This window comes from Rhodnius prolixus, unplaced genomic scaffold (assembly GCF_049639745.1).
Source record: "Rhodnius prolixus isolate KJV_2025 unplaced genomic scaffold, Rpr scaffold_6, whole genome shotgun sequence".
NCBI classification, from domain to species: Eukaryota; Metazoa; Arthropoda; class Insecta; order Hemiptera; family Reduviidae; genus Rhodnius; species Rhodnius prolixus.
The window spans coordinates 42,118,784-42,141,897 of NW_027411634.1; the positions used below are offsets into that span (position 1 = coordinate 42,118,784).

A 23,114-nucleotide genomic window follows, 5' to 3' on the forward strand; every position below is an offset into this window, starting at 1 on the left:
TCAAGCAAATGTTACACACTTAGGTTATTATTTCGTTTATTTTATAGGTTTGTCTAAATTTATTTATAATTCTTGAATATAATAACAGGAATTCTAATAGAAACTTGAAATTTGCTTTATTATTTTTTTCTGAACTGCTCATCAATACTCGTAGGTATTTATATTACTTTACTATTTTATACATTTTTATGATCCATAATAAAAATTTCATGTGAAAATGTGTTCCGCAATTCCAAAACAAATGAGTCCCTCTGGATTAGTTGAATGCTAAATGGAATGGGTTTTAATAGTAAAACATAATCTACAACAAATTTGTAATAATGTATAAAAAAAACCTGATTGGCAGTATACAAAATTTTCAATAATAAATAATAGTTAAAATAAAATAAAAAACATTTAATATTACAATTCATTAAGTATTTTACAATTTAATGAGATCTTTACAACCATATGCATTGTTCTTTTTGTAACTTTGAAATCATTTTGTAATTCAACAAAAATAAAACTTGCTAAATCAGAAACAAACAATGGTTTAAATAAATACAAACTATACAAGTTCCCAGCAGTTAACTTTGGGTAAGAAGATTTAGGAAGCACTTTAAATATGGCGAAATAGATTTATATTGTACATAAATATTTTTAATGAAATATATATAAAAAAAAAAAATTTAAACACTAGTCTCTCTTTTATCTTCGTCGGGCAACTGCAATGGTATCTTAAGACGACCTGGCGGTGGTGACATGTCAGGCGCGACAACTGCGTACAGATGGGAACTGCGACTAGACTGATCTGAAGTTAGATCTCTCAGGGTGCAATCAGTAGCCGAATGCGCTTCTGAAACTATACAGCTACAACAGTCTGATGCCACTGATGCGTATCTGTGAAGGTTTAGGAATTAATTGTTTAGATATTATCATTTATAGAAGGATGACAAGAAGTTGTGTGTTATCCTTTTACCTGACACTGCCATCATTATTTAGTATGGGTTGTGTAACGGCTTCACTGTCGGCGTTACTTTCAGCACCGATCACCAATCTTTCATTTAATGAAGGTCCCCAACGATTTCTTTGCTGTTGATTGATCTCGTCCACACCCAGAATGTTCCTATCGTCAGAACTGATCGTATGTAAAGGTGTTTCCACATGGATGTTAGTGTTGTTCACTTTAGAACCCAAATGGAACAATTCTGAAGTGTCCGGCGAGAGTGCCGAAGCGCTTCCATCGCCTGCAGCTCTTCGATTGCTGCCCAAGTTGTTCCTTTTTCTTCTCTGGTTTTTCAACAATCGCTAATCAGTTACTTTGGGGGCGGGGGGGTATTGATTGTATTAAATTTTGTAATAAGAACTTAAAGATATGTTGGGCGTAGTTTCTGAAAACTATAATTTTCCTTTTGTGAAATTAGCTCTCATTATGTGGCTAAGATATGAAACTATGATCATAATGGGTGCGTTCCATTAAGCGCTCACAACGATCAAAATGTACCTTCAGACGTTCCACTAATGAACGACCGCGGTCGTAGTGGTCGTGGCGAAACCGTCACTAATGACGTCATTATTTTCGCTCACGCGAAGCTCACAACGCCCCCCACCTTAAAGAGCTGGGTCGAAGTGGGCGTTCAGAAATTTGGCGCAATTTTTTAAAAGAAAAGATGGCGACCGAAAAAATTATATCAGGTAAATGAAAGTATTATCTCATTTAAATAATTGAATGCGTTTCTCGAAAGTCTACAAAAAAATAATAAAATGAAAAATTACTTATCCCTTTATGTAACTTTGTAACTTTAGTATGTACTAAATCACTGAATAACGACCAATTACACTTTGATAGTTAATAATAAGTGGCTTAAGTTTTCGCTTTTCACCATTGCGATTTTGTAAAATTACATTCCACTCTTCATCGGAACTAGATGAAGAACTTTCTAAAGCATTATTACGTTGCATTAATAAATATCCAACCGTTGCCACAAAAGACATTTTAATTTTATAAATACTCCACTAAAATGTAATATAAAAAATTGAATTAAAATATAAGTCAACTTTACCATTAATTAATAAAGTTTATTACAACTGCTTATAAATGGGGTTAAAATTAAAAAAACAACCTCTTCAAGCTTCTGACTTAGTTTCGAGGTGGCCATTTGTAATGTTTACATGAACGGTTAAAACGCCCCATAGTCCATTCCAATAGGGTTTTCGATTGTAACGTTCGCAAGTGCAAGTGGAACGCACCCAATGTCGAAGAACCAAAGACCTACACCCAACAAAGCTAAGAAAAAAAAAAGGGCAAGAATCCACAAAATATTTATAAATAAAGCAGAAGATAAGATAAAACAATCATATACATAATTCATTTTTGGAGTGGTGCAATGCACCAACGTTTCACCCTAGTGGCAGAAGAGGCCTTTCTCAGCCATCAGAATTTCTTCTTAGTCAAATTTTATTCATTACCTTAAGAATAAGAAAGCCATACTTGCCGATGATGTGGCCACATTTTTTTTTACATTCTCCTGAAAAAGGATACAATGCAAACCAGCTAATTTCCTCGTTCAGAAAAATAATACTTTAAACTGGGCTACTTAAAGCGTTACTTTGGTCCGTGATTTTTATATTGCACCCAAAATACAAGTACGTTCAAAATTATGGTTTAATTTTAAGAAGAACTGTAAACAGAATTTGAGTTTACCTAAAATTGAACTTTTCTATCCACAAAACTAGATTTTTGGCTGAAATTTGATGTAGACAGTCAGCTGGACATACTTTCAAGGCACTCAATTTATTTTAGATTAATATTTGCTGATTGGGTAATAAATACGATAATATTTTTTTATTTCAGCTGTAAGACTGATAATTCGTTGAGAATTACACACGTAAGTAGTTTAATCAGCTCTCTTTAAACTTACAAATAGACCGCATAGATAAATTAAATGGATGTTTTTATAAAACAACTTGTACTCAAAAACTTTTGATAATAACTAATAGTTTCAAAAGTAAAGTCATAACTATGTAGATATCTTCCAGTAGTCATAATAGACGAAGTTAGATCAAAATAATAACAGTGAAAAACTAATTTAATAATAACAAAATAACTATAGTAACCTGCTTTTTGAAGAACTTTCTCGCCACAATACTTTGATGTGGATTGTAAAAGGAGTTTGGTTCATTGACCACATTATTATGATATTGTCTTCGGTGTAAATCTACAAAATTTGTCTTATTCAACATGATCTCCTGTGCAGTATGCAACGGTTGAGTGACGACAGCTGGCCGAGGACTTATTGATTTTCTATCACTGTTAATAGTTCTTGTCTCATTGGAATTTATTATCGGTGGAATACTAACATCTGTAACATTTCTGCATCTGTAAATCAATAAGGATTTTGTCAAATATAATAAAAAAAATTTGTATGCAATAACCTATTTAGATAATACTTGATTGATTTCTAAAACAAATGAATATTGATTTAAGAAATACATATTTTCAGTGGTTACAGTAGAAATAGAATTGTCGTGAATAAGCTAAGTTCAATATTAAATATACACAAAGAAAAAGTTAAAGTGATAACAGTCTTGGAAGGTTACATAGTGTAACCAAAAAGTGAAAACTATGTAAATCAATAATAATTTATCAAATAATACAATGACTTGTTTAGATAATATTGATTGATTTCTAAAAGAAATGAATATTGATTTAAGAAATTCTTATTTTTGTAGTTTACAGTGGAAATTGGGGTCAGAATTCTCGTGAGTAAGCTAGTGATAGCAGTCTTGGAAGGTTACATAGTGTAACAAAAAAAAGTGAAAACTATTATTATAAGATTCTGGCTCAGATAATCGAGTCACATCTGTCGGAAAAATGTTTTATAGAGCATTAAATTAAACAAGAATGTACTCTAGAACATCTCACTTTCTGTAATATGATTTTCAATTAGTGCCATTGCACAATATAGTACACTAAAAACAAGTATATTTTTTGTAGTGACACTTTACAGGAAGAAGAATATTCATCATCCGCTATACTCGCCTGATTTTTTTTTTACGTACCTTTTAATATTTTTAATGGTGAACCATACTGCCCTGACATCACTTCTAGAGAAACAATAGAAGAATACAGTGAACGCGCCCAGAGCAATGGCGAACACCGCGTACAATGAACCAAAGGCTGTCTCTTCATGTGCAAAACCAAACGGTTTAACTACAGACAGTGCAGCCATTGTCCAAGCACAGATGAACAAACAGAAAATTATAAGAAACGCCTTCAGTTGAAGTTGTATAGAGTGTTCCGTGTCTTCAATTCTAGAGCTTGGCGTGACCACACTATGAATGCTAGTCCTGTCGGTGATGGCCTGATTATTTGGCCCGTTAGCACCACCTCCGCCGGCAGCCGATTCTAACAGCTCCAGATCGGTAGCCTGGGTTCCTTCGGACAGTTGGGCATTGGAATCTTTTTTAACAGCTGCTGTACGTACCTGTCAACATTATAATTAACTTTATTGGTAATATTGTTGGGTACTTTATATATTTGCGTTTTCTTTCATCTTCACTATCACGAACTTGCTTTTACTAGGGAGACCTTTTGAACTTCTTCGAAATATTATATGTTTTGAATATTTAGTTTGCGTAGTTATGGTTATTTCGTTTACTTGAAACGACTGAGGAAGACTAAGTAAAAAGTTTGTTTTTGCTTTTATTGTGTCAACCAACCCTTACGATAATTTATATCTACAATCTACTTACAACTAGTAAAGCAGTGGTGAGTATGAACAGTTGTATAGTTGTGGCAGGTAGAAGTACTGGAGTGAAGGCCGGTCTGGGAGCAATTGAACAGTAAGTGGGCGTGACATATCCTGGAGGATTCACAGCACCGGACAGACCTACCAACAGTACTGAAACTCCCCATCCTACCAGATAAAGTCCGGTCAACGGTTGTGAGGATACGCCAACTGCTCCGGTACCGCTTTGACTGCAGTCGCTGGAAATAGAAGTCGTGGGAGCTACTACTCCACCGTCTTCAGCCTTACTGTTGGCACATCTCCTCATCACGCTGTCAATAAAAAGAGTTGTAAATATAGCAATTAATAAATATCAAAGCAAAAAATAATTTCAATCGACTTACTTGATAGTGATGGCCATCCAGAACAGAGAGGTCAGGGTGAGATAATGTAACAGCAATCCCACACACTGACAAATTCTTACATCTTCCGTCTGATAAATTCCGATACTGAAACAAAACAATGTAGATTACAAAAATCTGATGTAAACAACTCTTTCTCTAACTGAAATTCTAAAAAAAAAAAAAGCTTATTTCATTTTTACCAATATTACATATACTGTTTGTAACCAAAATATAACCTTTCACCCCGATAACTACCATAAAACCCAAGGTTTGAATACAGAAATCCATTTTCTTATTCACAAAACTACCCCAATTCATTTATCTGTGTAATTTAGGAATTCAATAATATTCCATGAGTGAATGATTTTTTTTTTTTTAAATATGAGAGTACATTTTTACCTGAACACAATAGATAGCATTGAAAATGACACCCAGCTATTCGCTAGAGCATGTTTCATTTTGTCCGCCATGTTTATAGCCTTCCGACATATAGCATACGTGAAAGCAGATACCAACAGACATGTACTGCTTATGAAGGTTCCAACATATAAGACTGGAGAAGAGAGCCTAGATTTCGCTTGTTCTACACTGCAATTCATAAAATAGAAATTTTAATCATTTAAAAAATGGAAACTAGTTAATTATTAATGATGAAAAATAACGAAAAAACTCACATTATTCTATGACGTCTCATAAGCGGAGCTAGCGTGAAATATCCAAGATTTGTACATTCCGTGATCAGCAGATCGGTGACCAAATGTGATGGTTTGCACGGCTTGGAGTCCCATTGGGAAGCTGATTGGTCCCACCAGGCGGGTGAAGCACCATCGCCTACACCACCCAACGTGACGTAAGCTGGTCCTGATAGATCGCGTACTTCCATACCAACTAGACAATAAACTTTATTTTGTAAAATTCTTGTGCTCAGAGTATTATATTTGTAAATACTTACAAAGAAATAACAATATTAATATAATAATATATAATTAGCTAATGCTTGTAACGAAAATCTCGCTGCCGCGTATTATTTTTTTTGTATTTAGGAAATTTAATTCAACTGTTCAGAAATAATACGACTATGATTTGGTCATATTTCTTTATTATGTTCTGCCGGTCAATATTTAGCTGTGAAAAGCCTGAGAACTTTTCAATTTGCTCCTTTAGGGAAACAGAATCTGGTTTTAGAAATAATTACAACTTTTTAAAAGTACTTTACCTATTTTTGCTCCCACAATTGGTGTAGTAGATGAGGAAATACTTTCATTAATAGGTGGGAAAAGTTTGCCATTATCATAAACAGCAAAAAATATCTGCAAAGTAGCTGATGAACGACCTCTGTGCTCTAATTGACGAAACAATGATTCAGGAATCTGGATGGACGCTTCAACCAGCTGTAAAGTAAAAACAACATAAGTGAGCTCTATAAATAAGATCAACTGAATTAATATTATTTAATTTTTTTTACTTAATAAAAGCCTTTTACCTTTTCATGAGTTAATAGAACTGTACTTTTATTGTTAGAGCACTGGAATAATTTATCACGTTTTCGATCCTTGCCACTCCACCAGGTACATGTTAGACCTAAGAAATTTTCACGGGCAACTCTGAACGTTTCAACAGCAAGATTCCATCCCTGTTAAAAGAAATCCATATTAAATATGTCTACAAACATAATTCAAAATAAACCTATTTACAAAAAAAAAACCTGCAAAAAACCTATATAATCGATTAAGTCAAGTAGCATTTTCGAATGAACGATTCAGTTAGGTGTCGTCGCACCTAAAACAAATATCAATTAGGAAATATATAGGGGGCGATATCCAATTTTCTATATCGAATTTTAACAGGAAATTCACGTAGTTCAATAAAAAAAAAAGAAACTAAAAAATGCAGGAAGCAAAACTTTATATTCCGATTGGATCGCGATTCAGATATATCGATCAAACCCCCCTTAATCGAAATTATTTTACATCGATAATAACGAAAATGGCATCGATTTTCTTCAAATTATTTTAGCCGTACTACTCATGTAGAACATTTTTCAAGGAAAATACAATAAAGGCTTTACTCTGGCTGAATATTAAATAATGCTTTATATATAATTTTAACCAAATAATGGTCGTCGTTGCTAACATTCTAGGCAATCCATTTAATTTGATAAAGGAATTAAGCTTTAGATATAATTGCAAGATTTTATTCTCAGCCTGAAATAAACACACATTATATAAATGTTGATCGATATGTTTAATATAAATAATATTTCTAGAGAAATTCGTTTTAGGGCAATTCTGCGGGCGAAATAAAGGTTTAGCCTACTAAACGGTCTTACAAAAGTGTTTAATATTACTAAAAAATGAATATATTTCGAAATTATGAGTTTAAAGAATATATAAAAGTACAAGAAAACGAAATAAGCTTAATAGAAAAAAAATAGTGAAAACGTTTAACATGAATAATATAGGTTTCGTGACAAATTATTAACTTAAGGATTCAAAATTGGCGAGGAATCGGTTAAATAAAAACAACAACTCGTCTTTTTGTTTTAATTTTTTGTATTTTTAATATCCAGGCCCTGAAGAAGACTATATATTTGTCGAAACGTTGGCAAAAAGACGAGTTGAACGTTTTTATTTGACCGATTCCTCGTCAATTTTTAATCCTTAAGAAAACGTTTAATATGTATTTTTTCTTTTAGTTTGAAAATTAACAAACAGAACAAATTTTGTTGGACTTACGCGATATGGATGTGACATATGACTGTATTCAGCAATAGCTTCCACTGCCTGTATCAGTTTACTGCAGGATTTATCTTGATACTGGGCCGTCGATAATAAATTTTCTTCTAAATCCATTAAATGGCTAACTAAATCCAATAAAATTGTTCCTATCTAGAAAAGAAATAAAAGTAAAAGTGAACTGCTACGTCAGTTTTTGATTAATGGAGGGAATAAAGTTTTTCGGCATTGACCAGCCCTTCAAACGGAAGGAAGATCCTTTTGAAGAGCATCATTGCTGTCCTAAAATTTCAGCAATAATTAATTTTTTTTAGGTCGTAGCCTGAAAGACAGTCTCTTTTTAATAGTTGGTTTACTTCGTAAATTTACGCAATGATTAAGGTGAAAAATCAATCCATCTCATCAAACTTCCTCAGAAAACTGCCTTCCGATCTGCTTTCAACAGGAATGGCCAAAGTTTGGCTGGAGAAAGCTCAATATCTTTGGGTTTTGATTTATTCCAGCACTGCGGGCCTAACTACATGTTTTAACCCCTCAATACCCTTAGTATGGCTAGATTGAAAACAATAAATTTGTACACGTATTTTTTACGAAAAATCTGCTATCATTAATGATAGGTTTAATGCTTCATTTCGAAAAAGATGACGTAATCCTCGAAGTAGACAATAAGGGTTACGGTTTAGACACGAAGAAATTAAATTCTATCACTTTCGCCCCAATAAAAATACTTTTATTCTTCTATTTTTGTAGTATATGTCATTTTGGGCATGAGAAATCTGTTTAAAGGCTAGATTCTACATATTCCCGTCTAAAATTATAATCTATTCTCTCTAAGTGAGGAAAACGGCAATACAAAAGGGTTAAAAAGGATTTAGAGTACTGCACGTGTTATGTCAGTGTGAGGGGCTTGTCCTGGCTAAGGATGTTACTTCTCGGGGAGGAAAAACCAAAGCCTGTGAGCTTTACCCAAGAACCGCTCTCCAGCATCAAGAGTCTGATTAAAAGGACAGGTTTGGAGGGTGAGCTTTAGATTGAGGGGAGCCACAATAGATGCAAAGGGGTCGCAGTGGCGTAAGCCTTGAGGCCGCCCTAGTTTTATCTAATCTAACAGGAGAACTAGGGAATGGCGAAGCTTAAAAAAAATAGCATATTGAGCGCTCATCTGAGAATGAATTGATCTTCAGCTTTATCTTGCAAGACTGCTGTAAGGAAATGCTTAAATGATAAAAATATATTTTAAAGCTTAAGTAGAAAGTATTTTTTCTCATTTGAAAAGTAAATTAAAGATAAAAAGGACAAAAATATCTAAATATAATTACTTCTTTCTCTGATGAAACAAATTCCAAATAGTTGATGATAGTTTGAGTGATGAACACAATGTCCATGTGATCTTTAAATGATAACTTATTGCCTAATGTGTAATTGTGTAATCGTTTTACACTTTCCAATATGGAACTTTTACTTGATTCACTCAGATTCATCTAAAAATAAATAAATAATAAAATGTTCAATTGTCTGTAAGTTCTATTGTCATTCAAAGGCTTGTTCAAGACCTGTTCAAAAATATTTTTGTAATAACAAAGAAGTAACTGTACAACAAGAACGAAATATAAATTGCTAAAACCCAGTTTTTAAATAGTCTTGTTTTTACCACCATTGACTGTTAGTGAAGAATTGATGGTCCAGTAATCCTAATAGTACTCTACGTGCTACAATTAAAAAGTAACAAATCTTAAGCGTAAAATCGCCCCAAAAATGCCTCCATTCTAGTGTTAATTCTCTCGTAAAGCTAGAAATTTCCATATAAATATTGTCCTCAATACCAACTTTAGCATATTGTTGTAATATTCTTGTAGTTTCTGATACATAAGGACACGCAACAGTGTCTAGTTCAGTCCAAGTTGCATTCAGTGTGCAGTTGTATCTAGCTGCACCCAGAGCAACTTCCGCAGCACATGGTAAATCTACTACATGACCGGCTACGGTTTTTGGCCAATTATATAGTCCTTTATTACTTTTTGTCACTAAAAAATCAAATTAATTGAATTATTTAAAGGTAGTAATAATTTATTTAAATGATTAAGATTTGCCAGCCGTAATACCTGTGGGCGGGCAATAACTGGTACGTCCAGAAATCACAATAACAGACAAGGTGTTCGTATGGTTCAACTCGCTGGATACTAGTTCACAATTCCATTCCCCAGTATGGTTAGAATGAAGTTGGTCAATAACTAAGGTGCTAGAAAATATTACTTTTTATTACAATTTTCAGATACTCATTTTTTAATATTCAATTTCTAGCTAAACAATTAGCAAATTTACCTTTGCAACATGCCCGAATCAGTAGGTGTTTTATTATCAATTTTCACAGAATTTGGAAACACATTCGACGGAGCCAAGCCTGCCCAATACCAGGTAAGTGATACTTCTGGTGGTGAGACGGCGGCTGCCAATGCTCTCAAAGCGCCCACTGCTCTACACTCTAATTTCAGGGAGTCTCCTTCAAAAACCACCTGAGTGAGAGAAAAACAAAAAATCTGTTTTAAAGTACATAGTTAAAGTTAGATATTAATTTCGTTTAAACTTATCAATCAGATAAAAAAAACACTCCCAGAAAAGAAAATATTTTTTGAACTTACCTGATCATTATCTGGTGTAAGTTGTAGTGGTGATATCTGTGAATACTCCGCCCAAGAACAATGTTGCCCTAATGTCTTCAACTTTCTAATCGATTGATCTCTCAATGCTATTGGTTCATAACATTTTGCCGATGGTGATAATTTAACTGACATATTAGCAGACCAAATGCCTATCCACCAAAATTCGCAATCACATAACAATGGATTGCTCGATATATCTCTGAAAGGAAACAGATGGGATTGGATTGTTTATAATCATTGGCGGAGATTAGATTATATAGGGCCATAAGGAAAGAATATATGAAGAACTTCAGAAGAATCAAGAGGCCACAATAAAATTAAACTGCAGATTAAACCCTTCACTCTCCAATCAAGACTTATTGGACTTAGTCTTAAAAGAAGTGTACACGCATTTAATGGCAAGAAATGTGGAGATTGTATGAAGGCTACTGGATACTAGCGTTAGTAATTTAATTTCTAACAACATTTAAGGGCGATGGGCTTTATCTGGCCTTTTTTTTAATCCCGTGTGTGGTCTCGAATTTCTTAAAAACCCTGAGCTACATTTCTTTCCTATTATTATTACCCTAAATGTCCATAATTAATATAAAACCTTGAGAATAAGTAGTCATTATTTGCCACTTTTTTTTTTTTTTAATGATTTAAGGCGCGTCAACATCTAAGGTTATTGGCGCCCGGAGCTTTTTTCAGTGCACTGCCGGCCTCCGGACAGTGTTCTCTCGTTACAGACAACACTGTCCATCACCGGACAGTGAGCTGTAAGAAGCTCCTAGGAAGAGAAAATCTAAGGGTCAGCAGCCGGATTCGAACTCGGGACCTCCGCGTGGGAGTCCAGTATGCTAACCTCATAGCTAATCCCTTCCCTGCCACTTTTTAAAAATAACGATAAAAGAAAAAAAAAATCGATTATATAAAACTACCAATCGAAATAATTCTTACAATTGTTTCAGGGAAAGAAGCCCATCAAAAGTTCCTTCCTTAATTTGTCGAATCAAATTCTGACTAATTTTCCTTTAAAAAAAAAGTAAAGATTAATTTATGTTTTTAACAATTACATATATATTAAACATAAATAAAAAAGAGAGTATTACAATTTTTCCAAGTAATGTAGGCCTTCCAGCATGCCTGCCGAAATAAATTTAATTCGATTATTGGATAAATCCCTGAAAAGATTGAAAAAAAAAAAATTACTCCTGGTATATTTTCCAATAACTCAAAGGGAAGAAAGATTATTGCCACTTCCTTTGCCACGAATTTGACCTAGGGATTAGGTCATCTTCAGGGCTATGGAACATACCTATTCCTTAAAGAAAAAGATTAGAAACGTTTTGATGCAAAAATAGTTTACAAAAATTATTTACCTTATACTTATTATAATAAACAATTAGTCGAAAGTTTGACAAACTAATAAATAAAAAAAAATTATGACTGATATTGGCAAAATCTTTCTTCCTTTGGGATTAATGAATCAGTCACAAAAAAAAAAGCAATAATTTACAATATTATTTTAATTAATGCAAATTTGAGGTATATTAAATAAGAAAAACTACTGAAATCACTTACAATCGTTTGAGTGCACCCAAATTACCAAAGGCTCCATCATCAATCCATTCAATACTGTTTGTACTTAAGTCGCTAAATAAATAAGACCAGGTACAAAAAATTAGTAATTATAATACTAACAAAGAAAATTTACTAACTGATGTAAGAAAATTCAAAAAAGGAACCCACAGTTTTTGTAACTCCTGTAGTGGAATGGATTTTCTTCTCAGGATTGTGATATTGTTAGTGGATAGATCTCTGCAAAATACAAATTTAGCTGAGTACAAATATTATTTCTTAATCAATACAGTTACAATTAGTGAAACTGACAATGAGAGATCAAAAGTTTGTGAAATGAACATAAATAGTTAATGCAATTATCGAAAAATTAAATGATTGCGGTAGCAGATTTTGCATTGACAATGAGTTCATATTGTGACAGATCACAGAGTAAATGTAAGCATAGGTCCAAGAAAACTGTGAGACATCCTAGAGAAGAAATGTTATCCAACGTAATCAAATAGGGAGATATGTAAGACTGCAGTTTACATTTGAGCCATGCATTGTTACAGAGATGGGGTGCCCTAATGCTGTGGTGGCAGGCGGACAAGTTCTGATAATACTAGTAAATAGTCCTTAATAGTCTCAAGAAAAGTCTCCCATTAAAATGAGTACCAAAAAGTTCGAGTTAAAAAATTTATTATACACTCTTATAATCTCAAAAATACTTACAAATTAATAATATCCTTAAGGTTTTTGAAAACATTAAACTGTATGTCACTAATATTTATAACACTGAAATTGCCACCACATTTTACTTTTAATTTATTTGGAAACGGTGTTCCTTTATATAAAGGCGAACAAAGGCAATCTGCGGGGCAAATAATATTTTCACCGGTAATATAAACAAACGCACAGGAGACAATCACGTATACATTCAGAAAAATGACTAGATAACACTTGGCCATTGCTTTTTATTGGAAGAGCATAAAAGCATCGTTTTATTTATAAGGATAATATATATGTAAAATAATAAAAAATAATCATTTAATTTATCTTTCAAATAGGTAAAAAACTAGCACTCCTCAATGTAAACAACTCGGGAGATGTAATTTTGATTTCACTCGAGCAACACATTTCTACAGCAAGTAGAAAATTAGTTTAAAAATGAAGTAAATTAAATTAGAACAACATTCAATTTTATGGCAAGCTAAAAAATGTATTAAAAAAATGATCCACAGTCACTCTCAAATCTTGCGTTAACTGATCAACACATACACTCGCACAACACTGAAGAGCAACACAACACAAATACCCGAATAGAAACATTTTTTTTCCACTCAGTCAGTGTTGAGGGCAACATTAAACAAAATATCCCTTTTTTTCTTGAAGGGATAGTCAATGAACTTCAATTTTATCCCTGACAATAAACTTGGCAGCAATGATCACGTTTGTTTGTTTTTAAACCGTTAACCACAGTGCCGAAAATTCGGTATGTGGGTTAAGTGTTGATAAGCATGTTATTTGTCAATTAAGGAAAACTCACACTACTTCTGAAGATATTATTTCAAAATGGTAAGCACAATTTAACCAACTTATTAATTCTTACTTTGTTGCAACTCAAGGATTATATATAGAAGTTGTAGAGCAATTTCATTATAGAATGTAATAACTAAAATTAAATGTACCAGACATCTCTTTGCTCAATTGCTTTATTGAATTTAGGCCTTTAAAAACTAAGTAGGTGAAGATACTTCCAAATTTTATGACATTTTGTTTACATTAAAACTCTAAAATCTTATTAAGATTCCTTTCTTATGAGAAAGCACAAATACGTTTGTTTTTTCGATTTACCTGAAAGCGAACATGATTGCTGTATAGCTCTAGTATATTTTTCTCGACTTTACATGTCTAACCACATAAGAAAGAAGTAAAAGAATTTAACATTACTTTTATACAAGTAAAAGAGTATGTGTGTTGAACTTTTTAAATGAGTTTACCGTATTATTTGTTTTTAAGTGCCTTTTCCTATCAGATTTTATAGTCTTTCCTAAGTGTACTTTTATCATAGGACATATCTGCCTTTTCGGAAGAATCTTTTGATGCTAAAGACTGGATTAATAAAACTTTTCAAACAGCGCAAGCAGTGGAGAACAAAGATGTAAATATTTTTCGCATAAGTATTACATTTTGTTTTTTTAACAGGTTTTTGAAGCATATTTTTTTCTTTTTAGGCGTTCCTATCCTCATTAGTTGCAAAATTACAACTTTATGTGCAACAAGTAAATGGTGCTATAGAGGAAACAAGTGAGCATGTTAGTGTATTGTATATGTATATTAAAAACACAAAAGCAATAATTTAATAATGAAAAAATCATTAGGGTGGGACAGTATAGTGTTCGTACACATTTTTAGAAGTTCACTTCTTAAGGTCAAATTATTGTGTTGTTAATTAAGTGATAAAAGTACTTGATAGTCAAAACATTTAAGTTCAGTTCTTCTACATTTCTTTCCCTATTGCTTATGCTTCATATTATTATTTTCTCATTGTTACTCTCCTTTTGTTACTATTTAAAGATTAAGAAGGTATATGATGCAGCCTCTGCATTTGAAGATATGGAAAGTTTTTTTTGTAATTCTTGATTTACATATATCAAAATTGTTTGGTATTAACTCCAGTCGTTAAAATCTAACGTAATAATCTATTTTGGCTATTTGCTACATCTTTCTAGGTTTTAAAACATCTACCCAGAGTGATGCACGATGCTGATATGATACAAAGGGAGGCATTGATGCTGAAAGAGAAGATGCAATTGGTTAAAGAGGAAATAACTCATGTAAGTGCGATGTAACATTTATTTATTAAATAATTTAGATTTGTGAACAGTTTTTTTTTTCATAGTACCACAAATATTTATTTGATACAGATCCAGAAAGGCACTGCTGATTCCATGGCTATACTAGAAAAATTAGACAAAATGAAGATGGAATTGCATACTGCCAAACAGGCTTTACATGAAGCAGATAACTGGACATTACTCGCCAATGATATGGAAGACGTTCGTTACTTATTTTTTTTTTTTTGTAGTAATCTCATCTCTTAATATTGAAATGAAAAGAACGAAATTGTTTCTACAAAAAAATATATTTTCAGGTTTTTGAAACGCACAATGCAGATGCTATTGCTAGCAAAATTATGAGCATGCAACAGTCTCTAGTTGTATTAGCTAACAGTGTTGATTTTGAGGAACGTAAATTACAATTGGAAAGTTTCAAAAATAGATTAGAAGCTATTACCAGTCCAGCTCTAGTAACTGCTTTTACTAACAAAAATATAGGTAATTTCCTTCGTTTATTTTACTCATGGTCATTATTTGCATCAATGCTATTAATTTGGTGATAATAAGTAAAAAATTGCCTATTTTCTGTTCCACAGATGAATCCAAAAAGTATGTGAATATGTTTTCTGGTATGGAAAGGCTTCCTCAATTAGTTAAGTACTATTCACGATGCGAGAAAGGCTCCATGTGCCGTGAATGGACTAATCTCGTAGAACTAGACCAAGATCATGGGGTAATTGAATGGTTGCAAGCGTTTTACCACTCTTTACTAACCAACTGGCAATCTCAGGTGACTTTACTATTTTAGCTAATTCCAAGATATGGAAACGAACATTACAAAAAAATTTCACTTAAGAGGAAATCTACTTAATTGCCCAGAAATCCTCTTAATCGAATTTTCCTGGGAAAATGCGAGTCATTATTCTAAAAATACCTTAACCATGACACAGGTAAAATGGTGTGGTCAGGTGTTTGGCACAATAGAAATGTTACCGTCCATATATGTAGATGTTCTGGTCACCCTGCAGAAGGATATAACGTCCAGTATAGATGTTGCATTGAAGCAACAGCCTCAGCCTATCTCATTTCTTATACAGCTGAAGGAAGTCACTGACAGATTTGCGCACAATATGCGGAGTCAACTGGAAATACTTGGTCAGTATCTCCAGTTAGCTGTATTTCCATTTTATATGTTGATTATTTCAAGTTAGTTGCATTCATTGTTTTTCTTTTTTTTTTATCCCCAGGCAACCATGAGAAAGATCGTTGGCCTGAATTAGAACGAACTATATATTCAATCTACATTGATTATGTGAAAGATTATAGAACACTAGAGGAAAGGCAGATAAGTCGAGAGTTGTGGGATGATGTGGACGCGTCAACTAATCAATCACTTGGAGAGTCTGTAGAACAGTTGGCTAAATCAACTGGTCGACTGGTGGCTGCCAGTGAAGCGGCAGTAGCACGATGTATGTCCTTTACAAGAGGCGCATCTCTTGGACAGTTAGCTTCTGCTTTGGAGGTTATATCTTTATGAAAATTTTTCAAACAATATTATCTTGTTCTCTCTCGTATTAAGAGGAGCTATTGTAATCGATAAATGTTATCAAAATTGAGTTTTTTTTTTACCGGAAATACATGTAAAAGGACCCCCTGAGCAGAAAAAAAGTTTGTAGTGCATGAGTCTGTGTGTGTGAGTATATTAATAGAATATCTCAAGCCCAATAATTTGGAAAAGCCTCAAGCATGGAATGCGTTTCGGTGCTTTTGTCGCTCGTACGTCATTTATAACTATTTTAAGAGAAATCCGGGTATTAACACTTGATTTTTCCCAATGAAACTTAATTTTGAAAACTTTTCGCGATTACAATATTTCCTGGAAATTAAGAAAAGTAACAATAACATTTCTACATTCCAGTTCTTTTTCTTGAAACATTTGGATCAATTCAGAACCTTCATTCGACAGATAGAAGTGGAAAGATTGAACAAAGAAGATTGGAATATATTCCACATTTGCCTTACATTATTACAAAATATAGGTATGTTTTTTATTTGGCCACTCAATATGGTTAAAAAGATTCCCCTTTTTTTAAAAAAGTAAAACTTTAATTGCATATAGTTTCCAGGAGATCTCCAAAGTTCTGTGGAAGGTTTAAACCGTGATCTCATCCAGAGGTTATTAGCTACAGACAAAGGTGATAAACATAAATCAAATGAAACAGATTTTAAAGCTATTCTGTTGACACCAGCAGGTCTTAAAGAACATCAGGCGTTGATTGCCAGTTTAAAACAAGGTACATATTTAAAATTAAATATAAAATTCAACTTTCGAGTGAGAAAGATTGAATTATTTTTTTAAAAAGACTCTCCTAAAAAGTAGGGGTGTCTTATTTTGTAGACTTGCAGGCCTTAAAACTTTAATATTAAGGTTTCGACGTAAATGAGTACGCCATTTTGTGCGGCTTGAGAAATTGTTGAGGCAGGAAATCCAGCCATCAAGATCGTTGAACTGATTAAAAAGTTCAAATTCTGGAATTTCAACTTCACATTTACATAATACTTAAAATGCAAAGCTTCAGCTTTAATGAATTTCGCCAAAATGGCGATAAGCTAACTAGAAAAAAAAAAAACCTTTCATAAAATCGCTCTTATGTTCTAATAATTAAGTTTATTATTACGTTCTTACGATTTGTTCTAATGTTCTTAAAAATCGATGGTTGCAAAACTTCTCTAATACTATAAAAGTGATAAATCGATAATTGCACTATCCATAAATACAACTATTCTTTCCCGCCAGAAATTCTCTTATCGATTGTCATGAAAAAATGTTTCAAACAAGTGCAATATGTTTACTAAGTTTAAAGATAAATTTTTGGAGCCATTTTGGTGAAAATCTAAAAAAAAAAATAAGTAGTATATTTGTATAATAAATATTCTATTAAATTTTTTTATGAAATTAAAGTTAAATTAAAAACCAAAAGTTAGAACAATAATTATTAAACAGTTTGGAGAAAACAGTTAGGGTAAGTCGATCAGTGATTTTCGTTTTAGATTTTAGAATAAATTTCGAAACTTCTGGTACTTTCATAACCCTGCCCTCGAAATTGTATTAACTGGGAATCTTAAGAAGTTTCTGTTAATAATTCGATTACGATGTTTTTCTTCCGTTTAATCGTCTAGAAAAAAGAAGGTTTTTATGAGGTTAGAATTTTATAGTAAAAAGAAAAAGTACGTTGTCTTTATTGTTACGATTTTTTTTTTCCTAGATGGTAGTGATCAGTGTATGTTAGGCGAAGTAATGAAGAAGTTAACTAAATTGTCCAGTCGTGCCAATCAGTGTACGTTGGACGTGATGATGGCACCAGTATTGATGCAGTTACAGTCAGCCCAATCAGCTTGGAATGCATCTTCTAATTTTACCCAACAGTTACCCGATTATAGCTATGCTCCATTGGAGTATATTACCCAGGTTAGTCTTAAGTAAAATTAAGAATTAAAAAAAAAACTCAATATAATTTTCTCTTGAACAAAATCAATGATAATTGTTATAAATCTTATATTGTTACAGATAGGCGAGTATTTAATGACCGTTCCACAACATCTGGAGCCATTTTTGGGTCGGGAATCTGATCAAACAAATGTGGACGTACTATTGGGTAAAGCTGCCCGACAGACATGTAATACATACGCCGATCTGCTTCTGTCAGTTACTGATGTATCTCCTAATCAAGCAAAACAGATATCCACAGATATTGGTAAGTATTATTATTAACAACTCTTATACAACTCTCCTGCTGGACAGTTTTAATGGAAATTTTTCTGATTTTCGATTTTTTTTTGTTTTTAATTAAATCTCTGGAGCAAGAAATATAATATGAATATTTTAATATATGTAAATACTGTGCTAAAGGCAATAGTACTTTTTTACCTCGACTATTTACTGAGAACATGAAAAGAGATGCTCGACTATGTCACCATAACTAAGGTTAAATTGAGCTGAGTTCTGAATACGTTGCTCATTATTATCCAAGTGCAGGAAGCTGGTGAAATGAATTACAAACGCTCATTAAAATAGAAAGTTAAGAGTTGGTTTGTTACTGTCGTAATTTAAATCATGGATATCTGACGTTTAACTTATTGTACTGCGAAGTTAAAGGAAAGATTCTCTTCTACCCATATCGCTTCAATCAGTTAACTGATTTTCATTGCTGAATATTTTAATTGTACTTGCTTCATTAAACCTTTCATTATTTCAGGCTATTTAGGCAATGTACTGGAAGATCTTGGATTTGGTTTAACTGACACCCTATCACAAATAGCCTTCTTGCTGAAACTCCCAGCAGAATCTTATCAGACTCAGGTTATATACATTTTTTGTTTCTAATTCCGTTTTTGCAGCTTCATTTTATTTACTTGACCTATATAGAAATACATATTTCGGCTAATACATAAAAGATCTGACATTTCTTCTGATGAAGAGATGTTTGTAACGTAATCAACTTGAGTTCTTTTATTTTAATGGTTTCATTCAAATTAATGTTGCTAGAGTACTAAATATCGTCACAATATCCATGCTTAGTAAATATAATTTTTATTTTGTTATAGAGTTCGGGACGATCTGCAAAGCTCGTCTCCTTAGTAAGGCAGATGAGAAATATTACATCTACCTGAATCTATTTCACACAAACTTGTCCGAGTTTCCATTTAAACTAAAGAAAACGTTTTATTGTTATTATTTTTTTAATTAATTGTATGTATACATTTATATAAAAATTATTTTTACATGAAATTTATTGTTTCTGTCATTTTAAGAAATTTTTATTTCATTCAAATTAGATTTGAAGCTATTGATTTTGGGGGGAATTAGTTAACTGTGTATATATTTAATATATGTATATGATAAAGTTCTAAGTAGTTTTATTTTAACATTAAAGTGTGACCTCACAGTTTTTGTAACCAATCCCCATATGATTGTAAATAATGAAGGCTGAAATTTTAGAGCGTGGAATCTGTTGTCATTTATAACAGAATAGTTTAATTCTTATCACTTCTTTGAATGTACATTTTTCTAAAGCCTACGGTTATAACAAGAATCGAATAATTCAGTTCATGGAATGAACAGTTTTCATAAAACAAAAAACTGCTTCTAATCAATTCAAAATTAAATAGATTTCTCTTTTACCAATGCTTCAAGAATTGAAGACTGTCATATTACAGACAAATTGAGTTAAAAGTGACTTAACATACTCTCTAGTGATGAACAATGTTGTCTGTTTCGAGGAAATACTGACCCAAAGTACGCTAAAAAAGGTTCCAGTTTCAAGTGACCTCAGGTGTTAACGCCCCTTAAATTCAGACAACTGAACTTTTATTCTATCCCTTAATTTATTCATGGGAATGTATTAAGAATGTTTTGAAAGGTTAAGGGTGAGGGTAAAAAATGGTAAAGATTTGATAAAATGAATGAAAATTATAAATGAAGCAACTAGGCCAGAATTATGAAACAAAACTGCATAATAAGCATGGCTTAGTTGTTAAAATAAGAACAATAAATAAATAGATAAGGAACAGCAGAGAATCATTACTACAATTATTAACAGCATCTATTAAAACATAAGTGTTGTAATTGAGATAAATTTCATAATTGGAATTTGGCGCTGCAAAATGCCAACTAATCCTCCCTTCCTATCCCTTCTGATTACGTATTTATAACCTATATACGGTTATCTTTGGAAGTTAGTGTTGAGGTTGATGTTGGTTCCGATTTAAGTGTTAAGAGCGTAGTATCGAGATTTTCTAGTCAGTATATCGCAGAAAAAGGGTTTTAAAGTTCAAAGAAAGGAATAATTGGTAGTTTACATTATAACAGAAATCAACAATGTTACCTCGGTCGAATTCTTTTGCGAAATTTCTCTATTATAAGATGACAGTAAAAGTTGATCTTTGCATCAATAAAGGTGTGTAGTTGAGTGTTTCTTATGGTCTTGTTTTTGTGGCGTGAGAGTTGAGATTTTTTTTTTTTTTTTATAGGCTCATCAAGATACTTTAGAAATTCAAGATCATTTTGTCAGAGTATGGGGCGAACATCATCTTCCACACAAAGCCAAGATTCGAAAACAGCGCAAAAATCTGTTGAATCCAAAGCAGTTGAGATAATAAAAGAAGCTGTTTCAAAAGGTAAGGCACCTTTGTTCCTGGCTGTAAGAATACTTGCAATATAAATGCAATGTACTTTTAATTTTTTTTTTTTTTCTGTAATTTGCAACGCTTTAATGCTTATTTAGTATTTCTATAATTAATGGGCAGAATGAACAGATTGGAAAGTTACTGTTGGAATTCGAAGCAGAACGAAGTTGATTCTTTGATCCGTGTCGATTCTTTAATTAATTTCTGCTTCTTATGAGTTCCAAAACTTAATTATTTTCTCGATTTTGTGAACAAAAAGTGATATCAGATTTTTAAAAAAAAAAAATCTTAGACTTGGTTTAGTTTCGAATAGCTGATTTCTTTTATTTCAGAGGGTTGTATGGCGTACAAATCACTAAAATTTGATTCAGACTCGGAATTCGTAACTTAGCAAACTAAATTGGGGAAAATAATTGAGTTAATCTTATTAATTGATTAGAATTATCCACTGTCATAGTTTTATAAAGTTTCCATGTTCTCTGTATTTATGAAACAAATTCCTTACCACCACTTCCTTACTAAATACTTTTCCTTTTCCGCCTTAGTCCCTAATTCCCTTCTAAACTGTTCCTTTTTGCAGGTGATTCTAAGATGAATACATTTCAAACCATTAACCAAATTATAGCCAGTAATAATAATAATCCTTTAGATGAACCGATAGAAAAAGTTAGTAGTAAAGGTGTAGATGAGAGTATAAGAAGTAAATTAGAAAAATTAGTAACTAATGCGCCCACGAGTGTATCTCAAGAGAAAGCTGACGAGGATAAAAAAGAAAATATAGAGGAAAGTTTGATTAACAAACTTGAAAAGTTGGCAGCTGTTAATACGCAGAGTCTGTCGAATTTAAAAGAAACCAAGCCTGAGAGGAGAGAACAGCACAGAAAGTCAAAACTGAGTAAAGCTGAACAAATTGGCCAAGGCAAGACAGACAAAGATAAGGAATTCAAAGAAAAAACCAAAAAAGGTGATTTTTTAATTTCTTTTAAATTTTAACGTACAGCATGGTGTGGTGTCTTTGTTTGATTCCAAATAAGAAACTTTTATCTTAAAGAAGAATTCCTCTCTAAAGCAAAAATAAAGAAGACCAAAATTTTGGTTAATAATCGTAAGCTTTTATGATCATATGATTACAGTAAGAAGAAATCGTGTAAGTACCAGCCAAATTTTATGATTAAATGCCGTAGGTGTGGGGATTAGCAATTAGAAACTTTAAAAATTCAACTATACCGGAAAAGATAGTATTTGTAATTGGATGTGTATTACTTTTAACATTTCCTTCTTCAAGTTAATGACTGCTAGTGGGACAAACACGATTGGTTTGATAATTTCTATAGTCCTGAGCTGCCTTCATTCATCATTGGTTGATAATGTATTGATCTGATAACTGTTAATGGTGTAATACCTTATAATTACTTTAGGTGTTTATTGGATGATTCCAAAATACGAGATGGAAAGTCGTGAGCATGTTGATATTTTGACAGATGTCTTCCTGGCTATGTTTTATGCTACTTGTTTTTTTTTATGCTTATGAAATTCAGATTCAAACAGGGTTTATGTAAAAGAGATGCCTTCAATGCTACGTCAATGCTAGCATGTTGTAGCTATAAATATCTACTGTGAAGTATTTAATTCTAGAAATTTGGGTGTTTCAGGAAATGAAGTAGATAGGTTATCCAAATTAGGTGACTTTCTTCTTTCTGTTGGTTTCGCATCTGTTTTCGGTATTTCTTCTGTACACGATTGAGTTCAGCTTCTGAAATGGATGTTTTCACTTTGCATTCATCCTTATATGGATGAGCTCGGTAAGTTTTCGACTATGTGGTTAGGAGTCCTGACAGGTGTGATAAACGATGATTTTTGTGCCTTTCACTTATATCTGTCACTCCGTTAGTTGTATCCTTTATCGGGCTTTAAGGAGATATCTCGGTAGAATGGAGCTCATACCACAACTCTCCTTTTATAGAATTTGTGACTAGGGTCCAGAATCTTTGGTCGTTATAATGGTCGGTGGAAGACCTCTCGACTTATTTGGAGAGCT

General features: G+C 32.6%; 3 protein-coding genes and 1 long non-coding RNA gene across 16 annotated transcripts in view; 3 read left to right on the plus strand and 1 right to left on the minus strand.

Moving 5' to 3' along the window:
• Positions 1-3,654, plus strand: LOC141460761 (uncharacterized). Its single transcript, XR_012462346.1, has 2 exons — positions 1-154; positions 2,834-3,654. It is a non-coding gene; the product is annotated as an uncharacterized lncRNA (long non-coding RNA).
• LOC141460752 (adhesion G protein-coupled receptor A3-like) overlaps positions 303-23,114 on the minus strand; it is a 27,864-nt gene continuing 5,052 nt past the window's right edge. Inside the window, exons 1-21 of one of the 3 annotated variants that reach the window (XM_074141035.1) lie at positions 12,783-13,337; positions 12,240-12,308; positions 12,072-12,143; positions 11,600-11,671; positions 11,448-11,519; positions 10,488-10,707; positions 10,171-10,361; positions 9,951-10,087; positions 9,676-9,872; positions 9,168-9,329; positions 7,849-8,001; positions 6,597-6,746; positions 6,330-6,504; positions 5,788-6,001; positions 5,513-5,701; positions 5,114-5,218; positions 4,735-5,041; positions 4,042-4,466; positions 3,097-3,358; positions 959-1,269; positions 303-879 (exon numbers count right to left, since the gene is read on the minus strand). In XM_074141035.1, coding sequence (XP_073997136.1) covers positions 669-879; positions 959-1,269; positions 3,097-3,358; positions 4,042-4,466; positions 4,735-5,041; positions 5,114-5,218; positions 5,513-5,701; positions 5,788-6,001; positions 6,330-6,504; positions 6,597-6,746; positions 7,849-8,001; positions 9,168-9,329; positions 9,676-9,872; positions 9,951-10,087; positions 10,171-10,361; positions 10,488-10,707; positions 11,448-11,519; positions 11,600-11,671; positions 12,072-12,143; positions 12,240-12,308; positions 12,783-13,018 — 3,930 coding nt within the window. In that variant the 5' untranslated portion in view covers positions 13,019-13,337 and the 3' untranslated portion in view covers positions 303-668. Of the gene's footprint in view, positions 880-958; positions 1,270-2,342; positions 2,508-3,096; positions 3,359-4,041; positions 4,467-4,734; positions 5,042-5,113; positions 5,219-5,512; positions 5,702-5,787; positions 6,002-6,329; positions 6,505-6,596; positions 6,747-7,848; positions 8,002-9,167; positions 9,330-9,675; positions 9,873-9,950; positions 10,088-10,170; positions 10,362-10,487; positions 10,708-11,447; positions 11,520-11,599; positions 11,672-12,071; positions 12,144-12,239; positions 12,309-12,782; positions 13,338-23,114 lie in introns of those variants that run through there. The other 2 variants (XM_074141036.1, XM_074141037.1) reach the window with 2 other exon arrangements.
• Cog7 (conserved oligomeric Golgi complex subunit 7) lies at positions 13,408-19,797 on the plus strand. Of its 2 annotated transcripts, XM_074141043.1 has the most exons (15): positions 13,408-13,625; positions 14,122-14,211; positions 14,285-14,365; positions 14,783-14,887; positions 14,978-15,109; positions 15,205-15,388; positions 15,487-15,680; positions 15,841-16,045; positions 16,138-16,412; positions 16,809-16,929; positions 17,017-17,184; positions 18,157-18,359; positions 18,459-18,645; positions 19,147-19,250; positions 19,496-19,797. In XM_074141043.1, the coding sequence occupies exons 1-15, from the start codon at positions 13,623-13,625 to the stop codon at positions 19,559-19,561; spliced, it is 2,118 nt and encodes a 705-aa protein (XP_073997144.1). In that variant the 5' UTR covers positions 13,408-13,622; the 3' UTR covers positions 19,562-19,797. The 2 variants fall into 2 exon arrangements, with proteins under 2 accessions (XP_073997144.1, XP_073997145.1); XM_074141044.1 differs by lacking the exon at positions 13,408-13,625 and having other exon boundaries at positions 14,163-14,211; positions 14,285-14,357.
• The window catches only part of ZnT49B (solute carrier family 30 member 9), a 15,814-nt gene continuing 13,238 nt past the window's right edge, over positions 20,539-23,114 (plus strand). Inside the window, exons 1-3 of one of the 10 annotated variants that reach the window (XM_074141046.1) lie at positions 20,539-20,847; positions 20,921-21,067; positions 21,657-22,040. In XM_074141046.1, coding sequence (XP_073997147.1) covers positions 20,769-20,847; positions 20,921-21,067; positions 21,657-22,040 — 610 coding nt within the window. In that variant the 5' untranslated portion in view covers positions 20,539-20,768. Of the gene's footprint in view, positions 20,848-20,920; positions 21,068-21,621; positions 22,041-23,114 lie in introns of all 10 variants that reach the window. The other 9 variants (XM_074141045.1, XM_074141053.1, XM_074141052.1 and 6 more) reach the window with 9 other exon arrangements.

Coding starts and splice junctions, on each gene's coding strand:
- Cog7 (XM_074141043.1), top strand. Junction 17,185..18,156: donor GATTGCCAGTTTAAAACAAG/GTACATATTTAA, acceptor TTTTTTTCCTAG/ATGGTAGTGATCAGTGTATG. Junction 18,360..18,458: donor CATTGGAGTATATTACCCAG/GTTAGTCTTAAG, acceptor ATATTGTTACAG/ATAGGCGAGTATTTAATGAC.